This window comes from Centrocercus urophasianus, unplaced genomic scaffold, assembly GCF_019232065.1.
Source record: "Centrocercus urophasianus isolate 14NV4802_14NV808 unplaced genomic scaffold, USGS_Curo_1.0 seq_27, whole genome shotgun sequence".
Classification (NCBI taxonomy): domain Eukaryota; kingdom Metazoa; phylum Chordata; class Aves; order Galliformes; family Phasianidae; genus Centrocercus; species Centrocercus urophasianus.
Window position 1 is genome coordinate 9,420,783 of NW_024884833.1, and position 19,817 is coordinate 9,440,599.

Here is a 19,817-nt window from a genome sequence, read left to right on the forward strand (position 1 = left end):
AGTAACAATATTTTTGAAGAAAAAAAACAAAACACAACAGAACAACAGGCATATTAGCAGAATCACTGTTTTTTTTCTAAATATAATGTGAAAACTGATTCAGATGGACATGGTATGAACACAATTTACGTTAAAAGCAAAGGCAGCATATGTGTGCCTTTTGCATAATGTGTTTATTTATTTTGTTCTAAGAATATAACAGCTTTCAAGAATTTTCACTGGTCTAGTTTAAGTAAATAATTATCCTCTCTATTCAGCACAATAACTCTGGTGGACCATCAGTATCACCATTATTTAAAGAGAGCTGGAAAATACTAGAGTGGCAGCATGACCATGTACCACCTCTTAACATTATTGGTATTTGAAAATAGGACCTCAACAGACAATCCACAGAAAGTGAGAGACCAAAGAGAGCTCAGAGATATTGGAAAAGGGGGTTGTTATTTTCCCTTCTACTAGGTGCTCATATGTAGGAATTTTGCTGCTGACCTGTATTTGGCATGGCTCCCTCCCTTCACTCAGAAAAGCCATAACCTACGCATGTGAGTATGCAGTGGTTGTGTTCCCTCTCCACAGGCCAGATATAGTGTAAAAACGTTGAATCATATTATACTGAACTAGTATTCAGCCCACTTATTTCCCACAGATTTAAAGACCCTCCTTTTGCTATTTTGGAGAAAAAGTAGAGTGAAGGTAAAGCACTTACACTTTCCTTATTAAGAGGAACACCTGCCAGCAGTGGTGTTGAATTTTCTCTGCCATGAGATTTCTCATGGCATGAGATGAGTATTCTTTACTTTAAATCAAAGTGGGAGTTGCTATATCTCTGTACACATTAGGGATAGCAAGGAAATAAGGCAAAAGGAAAAATAAATCCTTCCCACCAACATTACATCAAATAACGTCAGCTGAGCAGACAGAGAGCTGTTGGAGAAGGTCCAGGGGAGAGCCGCAGAGATGATCAGGGGGCTGGAGCACCTCTCCTACGATGACAGGCTGAGGGAGCTGGGCTTGTTCAGCCTGGAGAAAAGAAGGCTTCAGGGTGACCTCACTGCAGCCTTTCAGTACCTAAAGGGAGCCTACATAAAGGAGGGGAGTCTACTCTTTGAAAGGGTGGATAACTGCAGGACAAGGGAAAATGGCTTTGAGGGAGGGGAGATTTAGGTTGGATGTCGGGTTTCTTTACTGTGAGAGTGGTGAGGTGCTGGAACAGACTGCCCAGAGAGATTGTGGATGCCCCATCCCTGGAGGTTTTCAAGGCCAGGTTGGATGGGGCCCTGGGCAACCTGGTCTAGTATTAAATGTGGAGGTTGGTGGCCCTGCGTGTGGCAGTGGGTTGGAGATTCATGATCCTTAAGGTCCCTTCCTACTTGGGCCATTCTGTGATTCTTTGAGCAAGTCCAACTAGTGATCGTTGTGATGGAAGGTTGTTAACAAGTAGGTCCACCACTTTTCTTCTAAATATGTTCATATTCTGTGATCATTTTCGCACATATAAAAGCCTCTAACCACAAGTTCTTCAAAAAGTCCAAGCCTTCTGCAATACTTTGAATCAAGACTTAATCTGCAGATATAGAAATCAGTAAAAATGCAGTCTGGACCTTCATTTCTTTTATAGCTTGTGGGATATTTCTTGTAAAAAAATTAAGCAATATGCCTGTAGTTTGTGCTTAGCTCAGATACAGGCCCCTTTTATTAAAACACAATGCCTTGCAAAAAAGGGGTAGTTTCTTTAATGTGTGACCCTCCATGGAAGTCATATATAGCAAGTTACCACCTAAGGAGTTTGTGAGACTTTGCATAGGAAAGGATGGTTAGGCTGTTGTTATTGCTGCAGACTGGTTGTGGAAGTTGCAAAGTCTCTGCAGGGATTTGGGTGCTTAGTTACTTGGCTGGGCTGGAGTCCTGACAGGAAAACAGTTACACTGAGTTATGGCACAACAGATGTAGATTGTCTTCAGCTGACGAGGAATTAGTTCAGCTGTTTCTTTAAGCTTAAGTCAGATGCTGATTAAAGACAAACATTTTAAAAGAAAACCTTCTTTCAGCTTAGTTTTGCATGTTTCCTGTGATTTGCTGAAAGTTTGTTCTGACTAAAATGCCACTTACATTTTGGCACTTACTGTAGATATTGGAAAAAGTTTACAGAGCTCCAGAGTCTTAGGTGGAACAGTCTGGAAACACAGTCTGCTAATTGCCTTCTGGACAGCTTTTGTTGTGCTATCACCACATGCCAAATGGAGTTTGGAGGTTCTGTGATCAGCAAAATTAACTCTTCCAGACATTTGGAAAAAAAAAAAATAAATAAATAAAAGAAGGAGAGACAGGGAAAGAAAGGAGTGTGTTGTTTTGTGCTTTGTAAAAAGCCACTGAGATATCCTTGATCAAAGTTACACTTGAAGCATGTCTGCCAGTCGTGGGCAGAACAGAGCTGCACCTAAGGCACAGCCTTGTCCATCTTGTTTTGGATTTGACCATTTCACCATCAACTGAAAAACCTGGTGTGAATTACTTAGATGCCATGGCAGCGTCTGGTATTATTGTTCACTGGGTAAACGCTGTATGACTTAGGTTTGCTACACAGTCACAGAAACATAAAGGGAAGCTTTATCTTCTTTCTTTTAAATGCATTGTTCCTTTCATTGTCTCTTTATTTTGAATATGCTTGCAAGAAATGAGAACGTAGCTTCCAACCATCATTAGTTTTCTAAGATTATGCTTAGGAATTAAAATAAAACCTGAGATTCCCGAAGTTGTTTTAATGGCTTTTTTATACAGTAAAGTTCATAGTGAGATCACTGTTTGGATAAGTTTATTATCTCACAAAACATAGGCAGCTTTTGTGTGAACTTAGAAATATGATCACTTTTCATTTTTGAGTCAATTAGAATGAAGAAAAAAAAGACCCTCTATCAACAAAGCAGCCTCTATACTTTTTTGTTAATTGAAAGTCAGGGTCTTTGTAAACACTCAAGTTACTGCAGGCTGAACTCATGAGCAAAGTGCAATGTGTCTGTAATTAAAATATGTAAATTTGGCTTATAAATAGCAGTGGACTTTTAAAGGGAAACAAGCCTCAAACCGCTTAATTTTGGAAGTGATCATTACTCTCTACGGTTACATACTAATTATGATGCAATATTTAATATCCCTTTGATCAAACATTACACTAACTGTATGAAGGTCCTCTTTCCTGTGTAGGTTAAAACTGATACTGGTGGTTTTCTCAGACAGAATTTAACTTTGATCAAAATCTTAGTCAAAAGAAAAACCTGAAGGATCTTTTCAGCTTCCAAATTTAAACTTACCTTAATTAGTCTAGTGATCTTAAAGTACCATGATGCCATTCACTTCAGAAGTGTGTAGGAAATAGTATTTGCTAGTGGCTTCCTATAGTTGCCATGCTGCTACATGAATATCTGTGCATACAAGCTTTCCCTTTGCCTTATTCCTGGCCATCTGATACAGTGAAGGAATATTCCCATGTTTACCTGACAGTGGATATCCTGTTTCTGTATTTGTCAGCATTCTTAGGACTGTGAATGTCTTCAATTAAGTTCTGCAGTTTCACTGCAGGATGAAAGAAGAGTGAGAAGCGTATTCTGTCTTCAAATGAAATAAACAAACATTTCAATAACAATATTCAAGTTATTTTTTAATTTGTTTCAGAATAGAAACTTGTTGTTGAAGTTCAAAGGTTATACAGTGACTAAATGACTTGAAAACGGTTCTCAAAACTCAAAGACCATAATACTACTCCCTCACAGTATTTTCATATGGAAAATTTTGTTGTTGGAGAAACACATATCCAAAGAGATTCTGTTTTCTACATTAGAAATCTTAATCCAGTGCCCCACACAGTCATTATCTGTGAAAAAAGAAAAAGAAAAAAGAATCTTTTTGTGTTTGGTTGTCATGTTGATTGTATTTTTCATCCCGAAGGTGTCAGGATGCTGGATGGAGATGTCACAGACATGGTAGAAGCAAAGTCTCTGAGCCTTAATCCCCAGCACATCCACATCTACAGTGCTAGCTGGGGGCCTGATGACGACGGCAAAACTGTAGACGGACCTGCTTCTCTAGCACGTCAGGCCTTTGAGAATGGAATCCGAATGGTAGGTTGATATCAAAGTCTATCTCCTGGATTTGTTATTATGTGAAAGTGGAAGGTTAGTATGTTAGTATGTGCGAGTGGTCAGCATAGGGGAAAAGAAAGGAAAGAAGAAAAGCTTATTTTACATAAATCTAAAAACACAGTTTCGTTGTGTCGTGACCTGACAGTCACTACTTCCTGACGTATCAACTAGCTGTATTCATTGTCAACTGAAATACATCATCTTCTGTGTCCTTTAAAACTACCCCGAGGTAATGATGTAATTCTGCAAGAAAAAAAAGAGAAACTGAAAAAAGCTATTTTTCAACAGCATTGCTAAGTCATCAAGTCTAAACTACAATTAACTTTTAAAGCAAAAGCTTTTGTTTTTCCTTCTACCTTTCTTTTGTTGTTTTGTTTTCCATGATTTCTTAATTGAAGTTTGATTGCTTTAACAGGGGGTCAGGAGTCAGACCTCGTGTCTTGTGTCAGAGAACTCACGCTCATTTTTATAACTTATGTATACATTTCTCTACTAGTTTGTAATAATACAGTGATACAGCTCTCGGTTTTCAAAATCCCAAACACCTCAATATCCCTATCCCTAGATATATACACCTTTTTAAAATTTCAGACCTTTTCAAATTTCTGTAATAAGCAAGTACAGATAATTCCTATCTATATAGGACCGGATGGAAATTATTCTAAAGCTTTGAACTTGAATGTCTGATCATTATTTTGAGTGCAGCAGTAGATTAGCTGATTCAAAGATGAGTAAATCTAGGATCTGGGAAACATCTGTTTAAAAAGCATGAAACTGTTGGCTCAAGGGAGAACTGGAACATGGTTAATGGAACATGCTAACTCTTTGCAGCAAGATTGGAAACTTTCGCTGTTATTTAAATTTCCAAGACTTTTCAGCATATAGACCTAGGTCCCTGCCCTCTCCTGCTCCAAGTGTGAATAATACATGCTCAGCTACCTAGCAGATAAGCTATGAAGAGCAATTACTGAAAAACTAAACTAATGACAGAGACAGAGTACTTCCTGTGGTACATAATATTAAAAATATCTCTCATAAAGCTCAGTACAATGAATATTAACCATGCAACAACATACTACCTCCTTCCTTTCTCTGGGTTATATGGTGATCAGTGTGGAGCTACAGAGTCATGCTTTTACTGGTACTATATGTTGCTTATACTTATACTGTATAAAGCTTAGTAAAGCAAAATACTCGTGCAAGTAATTGACTTTGTAAGAAATTTTAGGGAGTTAGCAGTTAAATACATTTAAGGACACTGGCAAAATCTGTCTCCAGAGAGCTCTGCTGTATTTCATATCATTATCAGAACAGTTATTGAAATGCTTTTAGAGCAATATAACAAGAATGTGAGAAGTCCGAATACCTCTCCATTACTACTTCCCACACATCATCAATCCTCCTCTCAGCTGGAGTGTCAGTTCTCCCTATCACTCCATTGCAGTTTATTACTGTTTGACAATGACCACTGAGAAGAAAAACAATGAAGTAATGAAGGGAGACTAAAGGAACTGTGGCAGTATGCAAGGGGAAATTGAAGAAATATATTGTTGAATTGCTCAAGCACAATAAGTAAAATAAGTTTTATGTCTAAACAGGCACGTGTTAGTTTAAATATATTTCATGAAGGTAACACAACCATGGGAAGTTTAACCAAAATTTCTGTACCCAGAGGACTTTTTATGATTTTGCTTCTATTTCATTTTATTAACTTCTTTTTCTGCCCAGAATTGCTCATTCATAGCTGAACAGAAGTATAGACTCGTTGAATAGTTTGGGTTGGAAGAGATCTTGAAGTCCATCTAGTTCCAACTCCCACTGCTAATGGACAAGAACACCTTCCATCAGACCAGGTTGTTCAAAACCCCATCCAACCTGGCCTTGAACGCATCCAGTGATGGGGCATCTGCAGATTCTCTAGGCAAACTGTTCTAGTGCCTCATCATCCTTTAAGTGAAGAATTTCCTCCAACATAATCTGATATAAACCTACTATTTTTTAGTTTAAAACTGTCATTGCTACTTTCTCTGAGAAAGAGTCCCTCTCCGGCTTTCCTGTAGGCTCTGGATACTGGAAGGCTGCAATAGTGTCTCCCCAGAGCCATTTCTTCTTCTAGTTGAATGACTTGTCAACCCGTTTTCACAGGAGAGATGCTCCAGCCCTCTGCTCATACACATGTCCTTTTTCTGGAAGAGCTCTAGCAGGTTCATGTTTTGTGCTGGATGTAGTACTCCAAGTGAGGCCTCGAAAAGGCAGAGCACGGGGTTGTTATCACTTCCCTTGCCCTACTGGCCACCTCTCTTTAGAGGCAGTCCAGGACATGATTGGCTTTCAGAGTTCTAAGCGTATACTGCTGGCTTCTTTTCAGTGTTTCATCCACCAGTACTCCCAAGTTCTGCTCCTGGAGGCTGCTGTCTCCCCACTGAGCGCTCCGTCTGTATTTGTGTCTGTGGTCTATCTGACCCAGGTGCAGCACTTTGCACTTGGCCTTGCTGAACTTCATGAAGTTCATAGGGTCCCATCTTTCAGTCCTGTTTGCTCAGGATGGCGTTCCTTTCCTCCCATGTGTCAACTCACCACTCAACTTGTCATCCAGAAAAGACTTAAGTATTTCCAAGAATATGGAAATTTTTTATAGTTCTGTTTGTGAAATCCTTTTCATCTTTTCAATTGAAATAAATATTATCTTTAAAACTTAAACAAAACTCAGATTTTTTTGAAAATCATAGTGATAGGAAAATAAAATGCTTAAGATTAGTCTTCAATTTTCGTTCTTTAAAATGTAATACAGACTGAAAGGTTGCAAATTTCAATTCCTTAATAGGCTTATCAAAAATAACATCAGGATGAGCCTGTTCCTATTCTCTTCCACAAGCATGCTTTTCAGTTTCTATATTTCTTTACACAGTTCTAAGATGTGTCATTTTAAACAACGACGCAAATGGGCAGATAGGACAAATTATCCCTTTCCCTGAATATTCCTAAAATCAGATCATTATCCAAGGCAATGACTAGATACTCTGCCAAACACACATTTCCCTGAACAGTCACAGTAAGTGTGCAAATAGAAAGAAGCAGACAAAAATGCATATTACACTGTGTTTTTTGACCTTTCTCCTTTGGATGTATTGAATGAGGTAACAGTATTACATGCAGTGTCTCTGCTGTAAAGTAACACTGTTACAGAAGAAATTGTCAGGATCTTTTCTCAGACTGGATATTATTGTAAAAATAAAAAAGAGATCAGGATTTTTAAAAAGAATTTTAATTTATTTAATTACGAAAATTAAAGATGATGCTGGATAATAACTTTGATCAGAATACAATTAAACTGAATGATTTTTTAATTGTATGAAGCAATTAAAACAAGAATGGATGAAACTGCCACGGCTTCTTACTATTTGCTGACAGATTGGGATCCTTAAAAAAAATGTATAATTTGTCTTTAGCACATGTTATTCCAATTAATAGCTCATGTAAGGTGTTTTAGAACTACTATTATTTTTAAATCTGCTGAGCTAGTATGCTTACTTCTTCCAAATACTTCACAAAATAACAAAGATAAATGACTGTACAGTTTTTCTGTAAAGTTCCACAGGGACAGCACATGCCATAAATTAAAATATACAAATCTATTTAAAGAAAGGATGCTGAGCAGTAACTGAGTTTATGAAATGAAAATTTAAACCACAAATAGAATATACTTTCAAAATTCTTTCTAGAATCTGGGTAAAAGAAGAGGAAGCCAATTTTTAAACCTGTCCTGAGTACCATTATTTTCTGTCATCTTTAGAGTATTTTGTTTTATTATATCAAATTTGCATACACTGGTTCAAAGACACACCTTGGAGACTTTGCTATCAAGCAATTTTTATGCAAATATGAAAGCTTCCTTTGCATTATGCTTCCAGTTGACCAGGTTCTTCTCTTGGAAATGGTGTACTCATAAGGGTAGAAATTTCTGGATGCTATGCATTAGAAGTTGTAGATGTAATAATTTCAAAAACAATTTTATGATAAACATGCAGAGCAGCAGAATGAAGAGCAATATGTCCAAAATAACATATGCAAGAAAAAATTAGGTAGACAGTGTCAGATCTTACCCTGTGTTAAGAACAAACAGGCACAGCATGGCAAAACATGATTGTGGCCAAATCGTGTAATAAGATTTTGTTGGTTCTGGGACAAAAGGGAGAATACAAAAGTTCTCTCTTGATTCAAAAAGATGAAAGCAAAATAACTGTGACTTTTAAGACATCTGCCTGAAAATTACAGTCTATAAGCACAGTGCTGTAAGCACTGCAGGGACATGTTCTGATGCATGACTTTGGAATACAGAATTAGAACTAGTTCATTTGTGTTCATATAAAAAAGCCTTCTCATTTAAATCAGTCTCAACATCATTGAGAGAATAATACATTTCAGCTATTCTGGCTGGTTCTCTCACTGCTGTTTGATGAAGACTTCATAGTCAAGTTTCCGGAAAATGCAGTCCATATGTTTATAAGGAACTGTTCTCCCAGCAGCTCACCAACTGCATGTTTGGTGTTATTCTTTGTGCAGTACTCACAAGGTAGTCCAAATCAGTGGCAAGGCATCCTTAATACAACCTACGAGTGCAGACAGGCAGTGAAATCTACATGGGAAATTTTGGCTTTCTGCCTGCATCAGCATAGGGGCCTTCATCTTATTGCCATGACACTATTCTGTTTAGCAAGCTGGACACAAGCCAGAATGTTTGATGGACATTAATGATCAGATGCTGTGTGGCTGAACCTCTTGTGAGAACTCGGCTTGGTGCCTTCCCTCCCATCATCAGTGCCCCTTCTTATCTCTCTCGCTTCACCAACTTCAGCTGCAGATTGTATTCAAAGTGATTTCAGGGAGCAGAAGGCTCTTTTACAATTGGTAAGCAAGCCTTCTACCCTGATGCAAGGGAGAACAAGTGAAGAAAATGGAACAGAAGGAGAGGCAAAAGAAAAAAAGAAAAAAAAAAAGTTCACATTTTTGATATTATGGTTGTGACTACTAAATGCTTTTACTCCAAAATTGAAAAAGGTTGCTCACAATTTGCAAGTGTCCAGGACAAGGTTTGCTGCCTGTGCTGTGCCACGTATATTTTTCTCTTAAATTTATTTGAAAATGCCATTGGTTTCTCCTGTTTTATATCTCTGCATCATTCTCAATAGGACGCATTGTACATGCAAAGAGGAGTTATTCCATTCAAATTTGTAAGAGCACTGAATGGTAAAAATCAAAGATAGTAATTTCTGCAAAGAAAATTCCAGTCAAATGTCCCAAAATAATTACCAAGTGGTTGTCATTTTCTATGCTAAAATACTGTGCTACACAGAGGCTAATACCATACTTTTTAAACAACGAATTGTGTTTGGTAACCCTGTATGTCTGTAGTTTGTGACTGAACGAACACGTAACATGAACACGTTTTAACATAAACTCAGATCACACACAGATAACTTGTGCATGCATAAGACCTCCTGCACAGTTCTTATGAGTTGGCCAAAACCTACTTGCTGAAGATTAAATCAGAATTAATACTGTGCTTGGGTTAGGGACACAGGAGATGTGTTCACTGTACTTAAGTAACCTGAAGTTAGGTCCTGGCATTCATCAATTATGTGTACTGCATATATGCTATGCATATATGTGCTGTGTATGGCTATAGTATCTGTGATGCTTTATGTGATACTGTGTTTACTTTAACAAGTGAAGTTAAACTTTGGGTGCCTTTGTATTGTCGGTGGGGGTTGACTGCATAGGAAAATTGGAAAAGTGGTGTTGAGCTTTAATATTGTAATTCTGCTTTCTGACATCGTGAAATATGGTACTGTTGGCTAGAAGTATTCATATTTCTAACTACAGAAAAGGCAGTTACAAGTTCTAGCCTTCATAGTAAGGGCAGATCAGCAAAATTTCATCAAATTGTTGATTGATATCTTGATTCATATTTTATTTGAGGAATTTTGTGTGCTTGCCTTGTCTGAAACCTGGTACATCCACAGCTGTGGAAATCACTAACTACCTTCACTATTAAAACTCAGTAACTTCTTGCTCATTTAAGTTTGTTAGTTTCCTTTCCAGTGCACAATCCCATTTGTGCTATACTTATTGTGCATCTTATGGTGTTAAAAATCTCCACCTGTAAATAATTATAGATTTTGGCCAAGTGACCTCTCAAATAAATTAAGTTGGAGCATAGGGACACAAGGCAGGAAATGACCAAGTAAGTCATCCAATGCAGTTCTCTGTTATCACAGGCATCTTGTCTTGTAAACATATTCAGCAATTTCTATCTTAAAATGAATTAGAAAAAAAAATTCCCCTATTTCTGCTGGGGGAAATCTTTTTCACAGCCCTGACTAATCTATTTTTTAGAGACTTTTTTTCTTAGTTATTATGTAGTCTAAGTTAAGCCAGATTTACTCACATGCAGTATTTGCCCCTTTGTTGCCGTGCCAAAACTGCTTCAGCTTACATAGCTTTTCTCATACCTTTTTTTTTTCATATGATATATTTATAGACCACAATCATATCCTCTCTCAGCCTTCATTTTGCTGTGCTACTCAAATCTCTCTCACTTTTAAAATCTAAAATGTCCATCTCCCTGATTATCACAGTGATGCTTTTCTCCACATACTTCCACTTGAATTCTTTTCTTGAATGCAGACAACAGTAATAGTAGATTCATTAGCATTTTTTATTAATCTCCAAATTACCTAATATCTTTGTTACAGCATTAGAATATTCTACTCACATAACTTCCTCAACCCCCATGAGCCCTGCAGCACAGCCCATTCAGTGCAGCCATTCCCAGCTCAACCTTGCTGTTGCGTTAACCTTCATTTTCTTTTATTTCATTATTGACTTTTTGAAGGTCCATTACATGTTTTGTAGAAACCAGATAGACTGGTTCTAATTCGTTTATCTGCATAAATCAGGTTAACAAATATATCTGGATTTCTAAACTAAGAGAACATTGCATTTTCACTCACTTCCATTGACTCTGTTCTTCATAGTCTTTGACCAATAATATTTCATATATTCAGTTTCCTTCTTTTATTCAGGATTTCCAAACCATGGTTCATCCCTATAGTTCTTTTCTGAAACTCTTCCTACTTCCCAGCATATCTTTTTAAAGTGTGGATTACCAGAAAGGAGAAACAGAAGTTGTAGCTCTTTCTGCACAGGGATATATTTTTCCTTCACGTATTCATATTCATTCTGCTTAGAGATCCAACAATCAGAATAAGTTTTACAGAAACTCAAAGCCAGTTGGTTATCTGCCATGACCCTAAGCTCCCTTTCAGAGTCACTGCTTTCCAAGAATTTGTTCATCGTCTATGTGTTGCCTACAGACTTCATTTCATTGCATGTGGCTCATGTGTATATGTTAGTATACTTCAGTGCTTTTGCAAGGAGTGTTCATACTTGATGTGATTTAGTTTTCTCCAAACTGAGATTACCCAGCAAAATCAGGTTAAGTGACAAGCTCAGCACATCATTAAGCCAATTATAATTCTTTGAACTAGCTACTTTGCACCTAGTTGGCAACTTCCAGCATTCAGTCAATGCAGAGTTAGTGATACTGCTTTCCAGTAAATTAAACAGTTTGTGCTCACTAATACCTGGGTGAATTATGAGATTATGCATTTTATTTTCATTTAGAAGTACACAAACAAAACTAATCGTAAAATTCCTCTCCTTTGCTTTGCGTAGGAAGTAGGTTTCTTACAGATAGTCAATGTGTGTAGTATGAAAAAAGAATATGCAAAAAAAGAAATAATGTACCAGGAATGTTCTTACATTACATTCACTGGAATATGCATGTCCTAAAGGGCAGGAAAATTTGGAATGAAAGTTACAGGAAAATATACCTCAAAATGTCCAGTTTCCTTACAATGTCACAAAGTGTACTGGAAACCAAAACTGTTTAGTTACCTCATCCATTCTCACACATGTATGGAAACTGTTGTAGCAAGCCAGAACAGCATTACTGCTTTTGGACTAGTTGTGCAAAGTGGCCTCTGGTTTGCATGCTCTACCTGAAACAGGTGATGCAGCTGAACATGAAAACCCACACCATTCACAGTGTGAGATAAATCATGGTTTGAATGCCAATACTCAAGAGCAGCTTTGGCAAAATGAATCTGTTTCCATATACTTGAAGTATGTGCATTTCAAAGAGTGCACATGAAATTTCATGCATTGTGAAATGCTAAACTAGTTATCTTACGTGAGCAGATGGCTTATTCCTTTCCCTAACTTACTTCTGAAGACTTGAACAACAGCAAAATCTATGCAATTCTGTGTGTCATGTGGGAAAACATACATATTTTGTGTGTGTGTGTGTGTGTGTATAGAATTTGACATAAGTTTAAGGCACAAAATCATAAGGGCAATAACTATGCACTGAGTTTCTTTCTTCTTTCTAAAGAAATGCTACTAGGAAGGAAACTGCCCAAAGCCTACAGTCCTCAGACTATAGAGGTAGGCATGATACAGCTTTATTTTCTGTTCACCTATTTAAAAAGAACTATATTTCCAGAAAATGCCTTGAAAGTTCAGTAGATGTCTTGATAGCCTGAAATCTTCTGTAAGGGAAAGCTGAAGTAATAATTGAAATAACAGTTATGTGGATTTGATAAGCATAGCCTCCTCTCTATAAGAGTGTAATCACATGGTAGTGTAAAGGTAGCAAGAACTGCCTGAGCTGTCTCCATGATTGAGTGTTTGCCTGTGAGATCTATCCCTTATCCAGTCCTAACACAGGTACCTTTCTTACATGGTGCCTATTCTTTGGCTTTACATGTAGAAACAATTCTCCCTGTCATTAACTAGAGACTCCTCATGTAACAGAAATTCTGGAAAACCTAGCTCGTTTGATCACAGGTGTTTACAGTATGCAATCTGCTTTACCTCAGTAACAGTATCAGCAACAATAATAGTAATAATGATAAGGAGAAATAGCTTAAACCAGAACTGTGATTCGTGCAGCCTTGTAGCTGGCTCTATTTTGTTTAGGAAAATGGGAAATTCATTCCAACATTCCACAGGTTCAGATTTCAGGTTTCAGCCAACACTTCTTTTGGTTGCACTTTAAGCACTAATTATAGCTCTGTGGGGAATAACTTGGAGCTGTTTAAGCTGTTGTTCTAGTGAAGAGTAAGATAAAAAATCCATGACATGCAAGGATACATGTTGCAATGTACCACTGATATATCCCAATAATTACTGTGTTATTGCTTAGATGCTTGAGGTTATTCAGTACATTCTCCTTTAGTGCACACATTGAAGTATTTTTGTGCTTCAGCATCGTAAAAGTGTCAAATCATGTTAGCTAACAAAATACATTTTGTTGTGACTATTTTTTTTTCTTTTCTATATAAAAAAGTTGGTTTAGAAGTATTCAACAGGTTTAATCGCACTAGCAACAACTTACCTTTTCAACAAGTTAAGTTAATTGCTTCTTGTTTTAAGTGATAGACTTTTGCATGGTATATGTAGCACTTGTTCCAGCACTAGGAAATTCTTCCCCAGCTTTCTAGTTTCTCAAACAATAAAAACAGGAATGCTAATACACAAACATGGGACTTAGCTTTTAAGCATTTTCTCAAATGTGCATTTTTATTTATGTACATCTGTTAGGTTTACCATACTGTCATAGAGATTATAGGAATACATTTTTAATGAACTGATATCCAAATGCGAATTTTCCTGAAAGTATGCATACCTTAGCAGAATTCACGGCCTCCAATTTTTCTCCTTTTGTTTATGGTTTGTTTGCTGTTTTTTTTTTTTCTACTTCTTGATAGCCAGAGAGGCTATCAAATAAAAGGAATAAGAAATAATCTGTTTGATTGTCTTTTGATAGGACTTCAAAGTTTTTGCCTAGGGCTCTCAGCTTGCTGTTATCTCCATTGGAGAGATGCCTGCTTCAGAGTGAGAGTGCTTTGCAGACTACAGAAGAGCCAGATAGTTTTTAAGTGTGGTGTGCCAGACTGTATTTTTCATTTCCAAATTAGAGGTTAAGTGTGCTGGTAGAAACTCAGCGGGAGCTGGGAGATGCAGCTTCTCAACAGAAAAATGTTGCCACTCAGCAGATTGGCAGTACTTTGACTCTACGCAGGGCAGTGGCATCCAGCTCCCAGACTGTGCAGAAATCCGTGGAAGCTGTCAGCAAAGAGATACTGTCTCTTACAAGGCATTTCTCAGGATGCTGTGTTCTGTGGTGCCTATCCCTATAGTGACTGCACTCAAAACCATGCATGCATACTTGGATTTTTTAGGTCCTCAGAGAATTGACCTGTGTTCTAGAACTTCAGTTACAAGCATTTCCACTTAAGGAATTCATCTTTGAGGAAGAGTTCTTACTGTGGGCTTACTTCTTTGTGCTCCCACATCAGCATCAATCTCACTTCCCAGCAGTAGTTTTTTGTTATTGGAAGCATTAAGTAATTGTAGAACAATATTACTGAGAACAGAGGAAATTAAATGTTTAGACGCTAGCCGTGGATAAGGTTCTCTTCATTTTTTATTTCCATTATGTGTTTTGTGCTTGTGAATGTGGGATTTCTAGCATACTGCTGCCAATTTACCTCTCACTGGCTGCAGCCCCTGTGCCTCTGATTACTCTGAGTTCAGCAGTTCTGTCCTATGCATTTCCCGCTCCTTTTAACTTACTTTCCTCTGCACTGGTAAATTAGATCACTTCCACAAAGACTGCAAAACTTACCGTATAACAGGGAGGGCTGATGGGGTTCGTGTCCTACATCGTGGGCAGGAAAACATCAGATTCTGAAAGCTGGATTAAGGCAGCTTGACTTGTAAAGCAGTGAATGAATGGCCAGTCTAAACTCTGTAAAACAGTGTGAATAAATCTTGCTCTACTGGCTGAAACTGCAGCTTGTAGATGGAAACTGTTTTTATTAGATGGAAGCGTGCTGGAAGCAACTTGCAAATATGTGGCCTGCTGGTTGTCCTTAGACTGAAGTGTGAAGGTCTCTATCTTGCAATGGTACATGCCAGGACCAGTAAGGCATTCAGTCAGAGAGATGTGTTTTATAGGTATACACACATACATATACTAACACATGCACTTGGAGCGGTGGATGTTCTTTTAATAGTGTTAGGAAATTCTGCAGATGTCATTACAAAAATGTTCATACTGGCTCTGGTTCTTGGCAGACTAACCCTTCCATGCTGTTGAATTGGAAAAAAAAGAAAAAAAAGAAAAAAAGAAAAAAAAATTAAAAAAAGCTTTTGTATCACTTTACCCCCCTTGCAGCTTGCTGACCAAGGAAAAGGAGGTACTAGCAGAAAAAAAATGGGAATGCCCCACGGTTCTTGGGCTGTGCTTTTACAGGTGCAGTCTTTGCCTTGGGCTCTTTTTATCAATGACATGAGTCCATTTCATTTACAGTCAGCTGCATGTGGAGAACACTAACATTGCCCAAGAAATGTACTAGAAAATTGGACTGAGTCAGTAGGTCAGTAGCAAGTCTTAGATGTCAGTGAAACATTTCATTTCAAAATGGAGCATGTGATTTTTATTTTTATTTTTTTTAGTCATCTGGCATTTTAAGCAATGTAAGAGAGCAGACAAAACAAAAGGAGACCATTTCATAATGGTCTGGTTCACTGAAATGCAAAAGTGCAGTTACAGACCTTGCGGAGTCTGTAGGAGGGAGTTGGTAGCTACCACTGCAAATTACAGAGCAGACACAACACGGCTTAAGGGGAGAGGCGGTTTTTAACAACGTGGGAGAAGCACTGAGCGTGTTTTGCTCTGCACCCTTTCCACCCTCGTCCATACCTCTGCCGTAACTCTCTAACTGTATTAGTTTCATCCAAGTTGTACCCATATGGTCTGTAAATGCACCTTTGCTTTTCAGTAATAAATGACACATGGCTTCTTTGGCAGCTTAAGGCTTGACTTTTCATCTTGACACCCTTGGGCATCTGGCAGATGACAGATGATAGATTTAGATAAACAGTAAAAGCTGCAGAGTGCCTTGCATGTATGTTTATCTTAACTTTGTAACACAGTCCAAATGTTATTTAACTTCACGTATCGAAAGGAGACCAATTGGGAAATGCATTCACATACAGTAGGACAGCTTATGTTGTTGCTCTAATTACTTGTTTGGTGTAGTTAGTAGGAAGTTTATAATTTCCTGAGCATGACTGGGTCTATTGAATTAAAGCGGGGTATTTGGAAACATGGAGAAGGAGGAAACCAATTGCAGCTTAACAATAGACAGTAAATGTAAACCAGAACTTATTTACTTGATGTATTATTTTGGTCAGGTCAAATTTAGATTTGAGGAGGTTGCCGTTTTGCTTTTGCTTTTGCTTTGCTTTGCCAAATGCCTTGTAGGAGCAAGATATTTTGCATGTTTTCTACTTTGTAGGTAATGCTGTTTTCTGTGAAAAGATGTTCAGTATTGCAGTGTGCTAGGGAATGATGATTCTTTCTTTCTGTGTGTTAGTAAATACTCTTTTCCATTAGTCAGTGAACCTGGTACTTACTTTTTATTGCAATGACAGAGATGTTGATACCTAATATGTTTACAGGAGACATTTGTGTGTAAGAAATGCATGTTATCAGTTGTTTAAAAAAACAAGTGTATATTATTTTTAAATACTGCATTGCAGAATTTCTAACATCATATAGCAATGAGGCTATATTTTGTTCCCCAAAATGTACTTGTGTATCATTTTCTGCAGCTCATTTTTCATGATAAGTACAGTAGCAGAAGTATGTGTCTAAAGAAGTATGGACACATTCTCTGTTCGGAGAAGCTAATAACTCAGCTTCTGCAAAATTCACACAAACTGCAGCCCTACCCTGCTGTGAAATGGTTTTCTTTGCATGAGAAGGACAAGTCATGTTATACTTTTGTCTACAGACTTATCAGCCAGAACAGATGACTTTGATGGGGGAGAGAAAGAAAAAAAAAAAAAAAGAAAAAGAAAAAAAAGGTGGATTATTATTGGTAGATTTTTTTGTCTTCTCCTTCTATGCATAAATTTATTCATTTTTGTACCTTATATTATTTTTTACAAAATGTGTGAGATAGACTTTTAGAGAAAATAATAAAATAGCTTCCAGCTCTCATTTCTTCACTGGTCATACTGGTGGTTTACTGTGTGCTTCCAGTGGGGTACCAAGTAGGCCAAACATAGCTACATAATACTGTGTTAAAAGGAAAAGCATAAGAAAGAGACGATGTAAAATTCTTCAGGAGACAAAAAAAATTCACCAAAACATTTTGATGAAATGTTTTGACTAGTCCTGTGTGTCTGTGTGATATGCTTTGCAGTATCTACTCTGCCTGCTTGTCCATGTATTACATCACTGGTTTGTACAAGACAGAAGTTGGTTTTTAAGGCATAGGTCAAGACAAGAATCTTTACATGACCCCAGAATGAATGTCACAATTGACAGACAAGCCAGAATGTTGAAGTGACAAGATGAAAGCAAATAATAAAATACTGCTGGAAAGTGTTAGCTAATTGCAAGAGACAATGGGAGCAATCTGAAGCAAACCAGTAAAAATCAAGAAGGAACAGATAAAAGTGTAGAGAAACAGCTGTGTATCTTTAGTAAAACCCTCCTTTCCATTCTCGACAGATACGCAGAGGGCCCTAATTTCTGTCTCCCTGACCTGTTGTGATAATACGTAGGTTGCTCCAGAAGTATTGCCTCCTGTTTTATTTCCAGGGAAATTGCAACAAATACAAAGAGCACAATAATAGTGTTTGATAGAGCAAATCTGCAGCTACAAAACACTAGTTTTCAACACAGTCACCACCATTAGCCATGCATTCTTAACAGCGATGAACAGGAGCCTGCATTCTGTACTTGCAATGATCTGCACTGTAGATGTGATGCACTGTCACTGTCACTACTGCTGAAATGCACCACCCACCACTTTATCATGCTCACATCCACTGTTTAGTCTCCAGAAACATTCACCTAAAGGCATTGAATATCAATGGGTGCAATTTTTTCCACACTGGTGAGGAATTCTGTGATGTCTTTGCTTCATAAGCACTTCCTCGTCATATTCTGTTTTGTCAGATTAAATGAAGTAAAGATATAAAAAGGGAGATGACTAGATAGTAGAATGAAAGAGAAAGAACCAGTAAACTGGTTCCTGCCCTGTGAAGTTGCAAAGCACATACCACTGACTTTGGATAGTTTTGAATCAAAATCTTCCGTCTAAAAAGTGGAGGCCGAACAAGAACCCCAAACCAGAAAGGGTTTTGATTTGTCGAGGGTTCATAATGTGGGAAAACGGAGCTATAGGAATAGAACACTTCAGGAAACTTCTCGTTAAAACAATAAAAATGGTGCTATTTTGCATCCTTTTATTGGTGTAGTAGCTAGGATCAACTAAAGGAAAAGAAAGAAGTTGAAATAGTTACACTTCTCAGCTGGTCAGGCTGATATTGTCTAGAGAATGTGGATTTCATAATACATTTAACTTGGCACCCTGGAATTTTTTTCTCTGCTTGAAATGTTTTTTTAATGAGAAGTTGCATTTTAGAGACATAACTTTATGTAAACACTAGCCAGGAGAATTTGATATTTAACATATTTTGCTAGAGAGAAGAGTCTTTCCAGGTACTTTACTTTTATTAAACTCACAAAATGGAATTCATCAACAGTTGAGAACTCAAGCTCGGATGGTGTGAACTGTGAGGGGGTTTTGTCTTACACTGATGTAGGTTCTCAACACAAAATGCCATAATGAAACCCCTCTGTGAATCTGGATTAAATGAATCTCTGAATTGTTGATTGTTTAAGGTTGATCTTGTAGATGTCCTACACCTGTCTTTATGTTATTTGTGGTAAGCAATTGCACTCTGTCTAGAAAAACAAATGAATGCCCCTTACATGACCAAGTGATTAATTGTTGCACAAGAAGTGATGTTTTATGCCGTAAATATCATGCACAGAGATGGGCCTAGCTCTTACAGAACGCAGGTAGATATTACGTGGTATGTTAAGAGAAATGAAGTATAAATGAAAATGTTACTTTAATTATTACTTAGAAGGATATTCCTTTGTTTGAGAGAATGTCCTATGAAAGAAGGTGGCAGTATGTAGCCTAATCAAAGACAAGTTAAAACTTTGTTGAGCATTCCTACCTGAATTTTATGCTTCCAGACAGTGGCTGCTGATAATTAAAGGAGATCATAAAGTTGCATGAATCTGAATTTAATTCACCAGCATAAAATGTACAAATATAAACCAGGAAAATTTCAATTTACATGACCTGTGTCAGTCATGGGAATTTTCAGTTGCCATGAAACAGCGAAGTAGATTACTATTTGCACTTTTAACATCAATGCCTATTTAAGATTACCAGCACCACTGAAAATATGTTTTGATTCATTTGGACACTACATAACTTTGCCATATTAAGAAAATGTCAATATGAGGTTACCTACATTAAGTCCTCATTTCAAATTACAAATATTCCTAAGTAGTTGTTTAACTATTCATATGCATAAAATATCTCACTGAGCTAATGCATTAGTGTTTGATTTGTACAGATCTTCTTGTCAGTTTTTGTTCAAATATTGTGTTTTGCACTTAGTATTTACAGTGGAATAGATTAATTGGACTAAATGACCTGAGGTCCTTTCCCA

The 19,817-nt window shown here is 37.4% G+C and overlaps 1 protein-coding gene across 4 annotated transcripts in view; it reads left to right on the plus strand.

Moving 5' to 3' along the window:
• Positions 1–19,817, plus strand: part of PCSK5 (proprotein convertase subtilisin/kexin type 5) — a 265,188-nt gene that overhangs the window by 102,851 nt on the left and 142,520 nt on the right. For all 4 annotated transcript variants that reach the window (XM_042826954.1, XM_042826951.1, XM_042826953.1 and 1 more), the window contains exon 7: positions 3,943–4,115. In XM_042826954.1, coding sequence (XP_042682888.1) covers positions 3,943–4,115 — 173 coding nt within the window. The remainder of the gene's footprint in view (positions 1–3,942; positions 4,116–19,817) is intronic.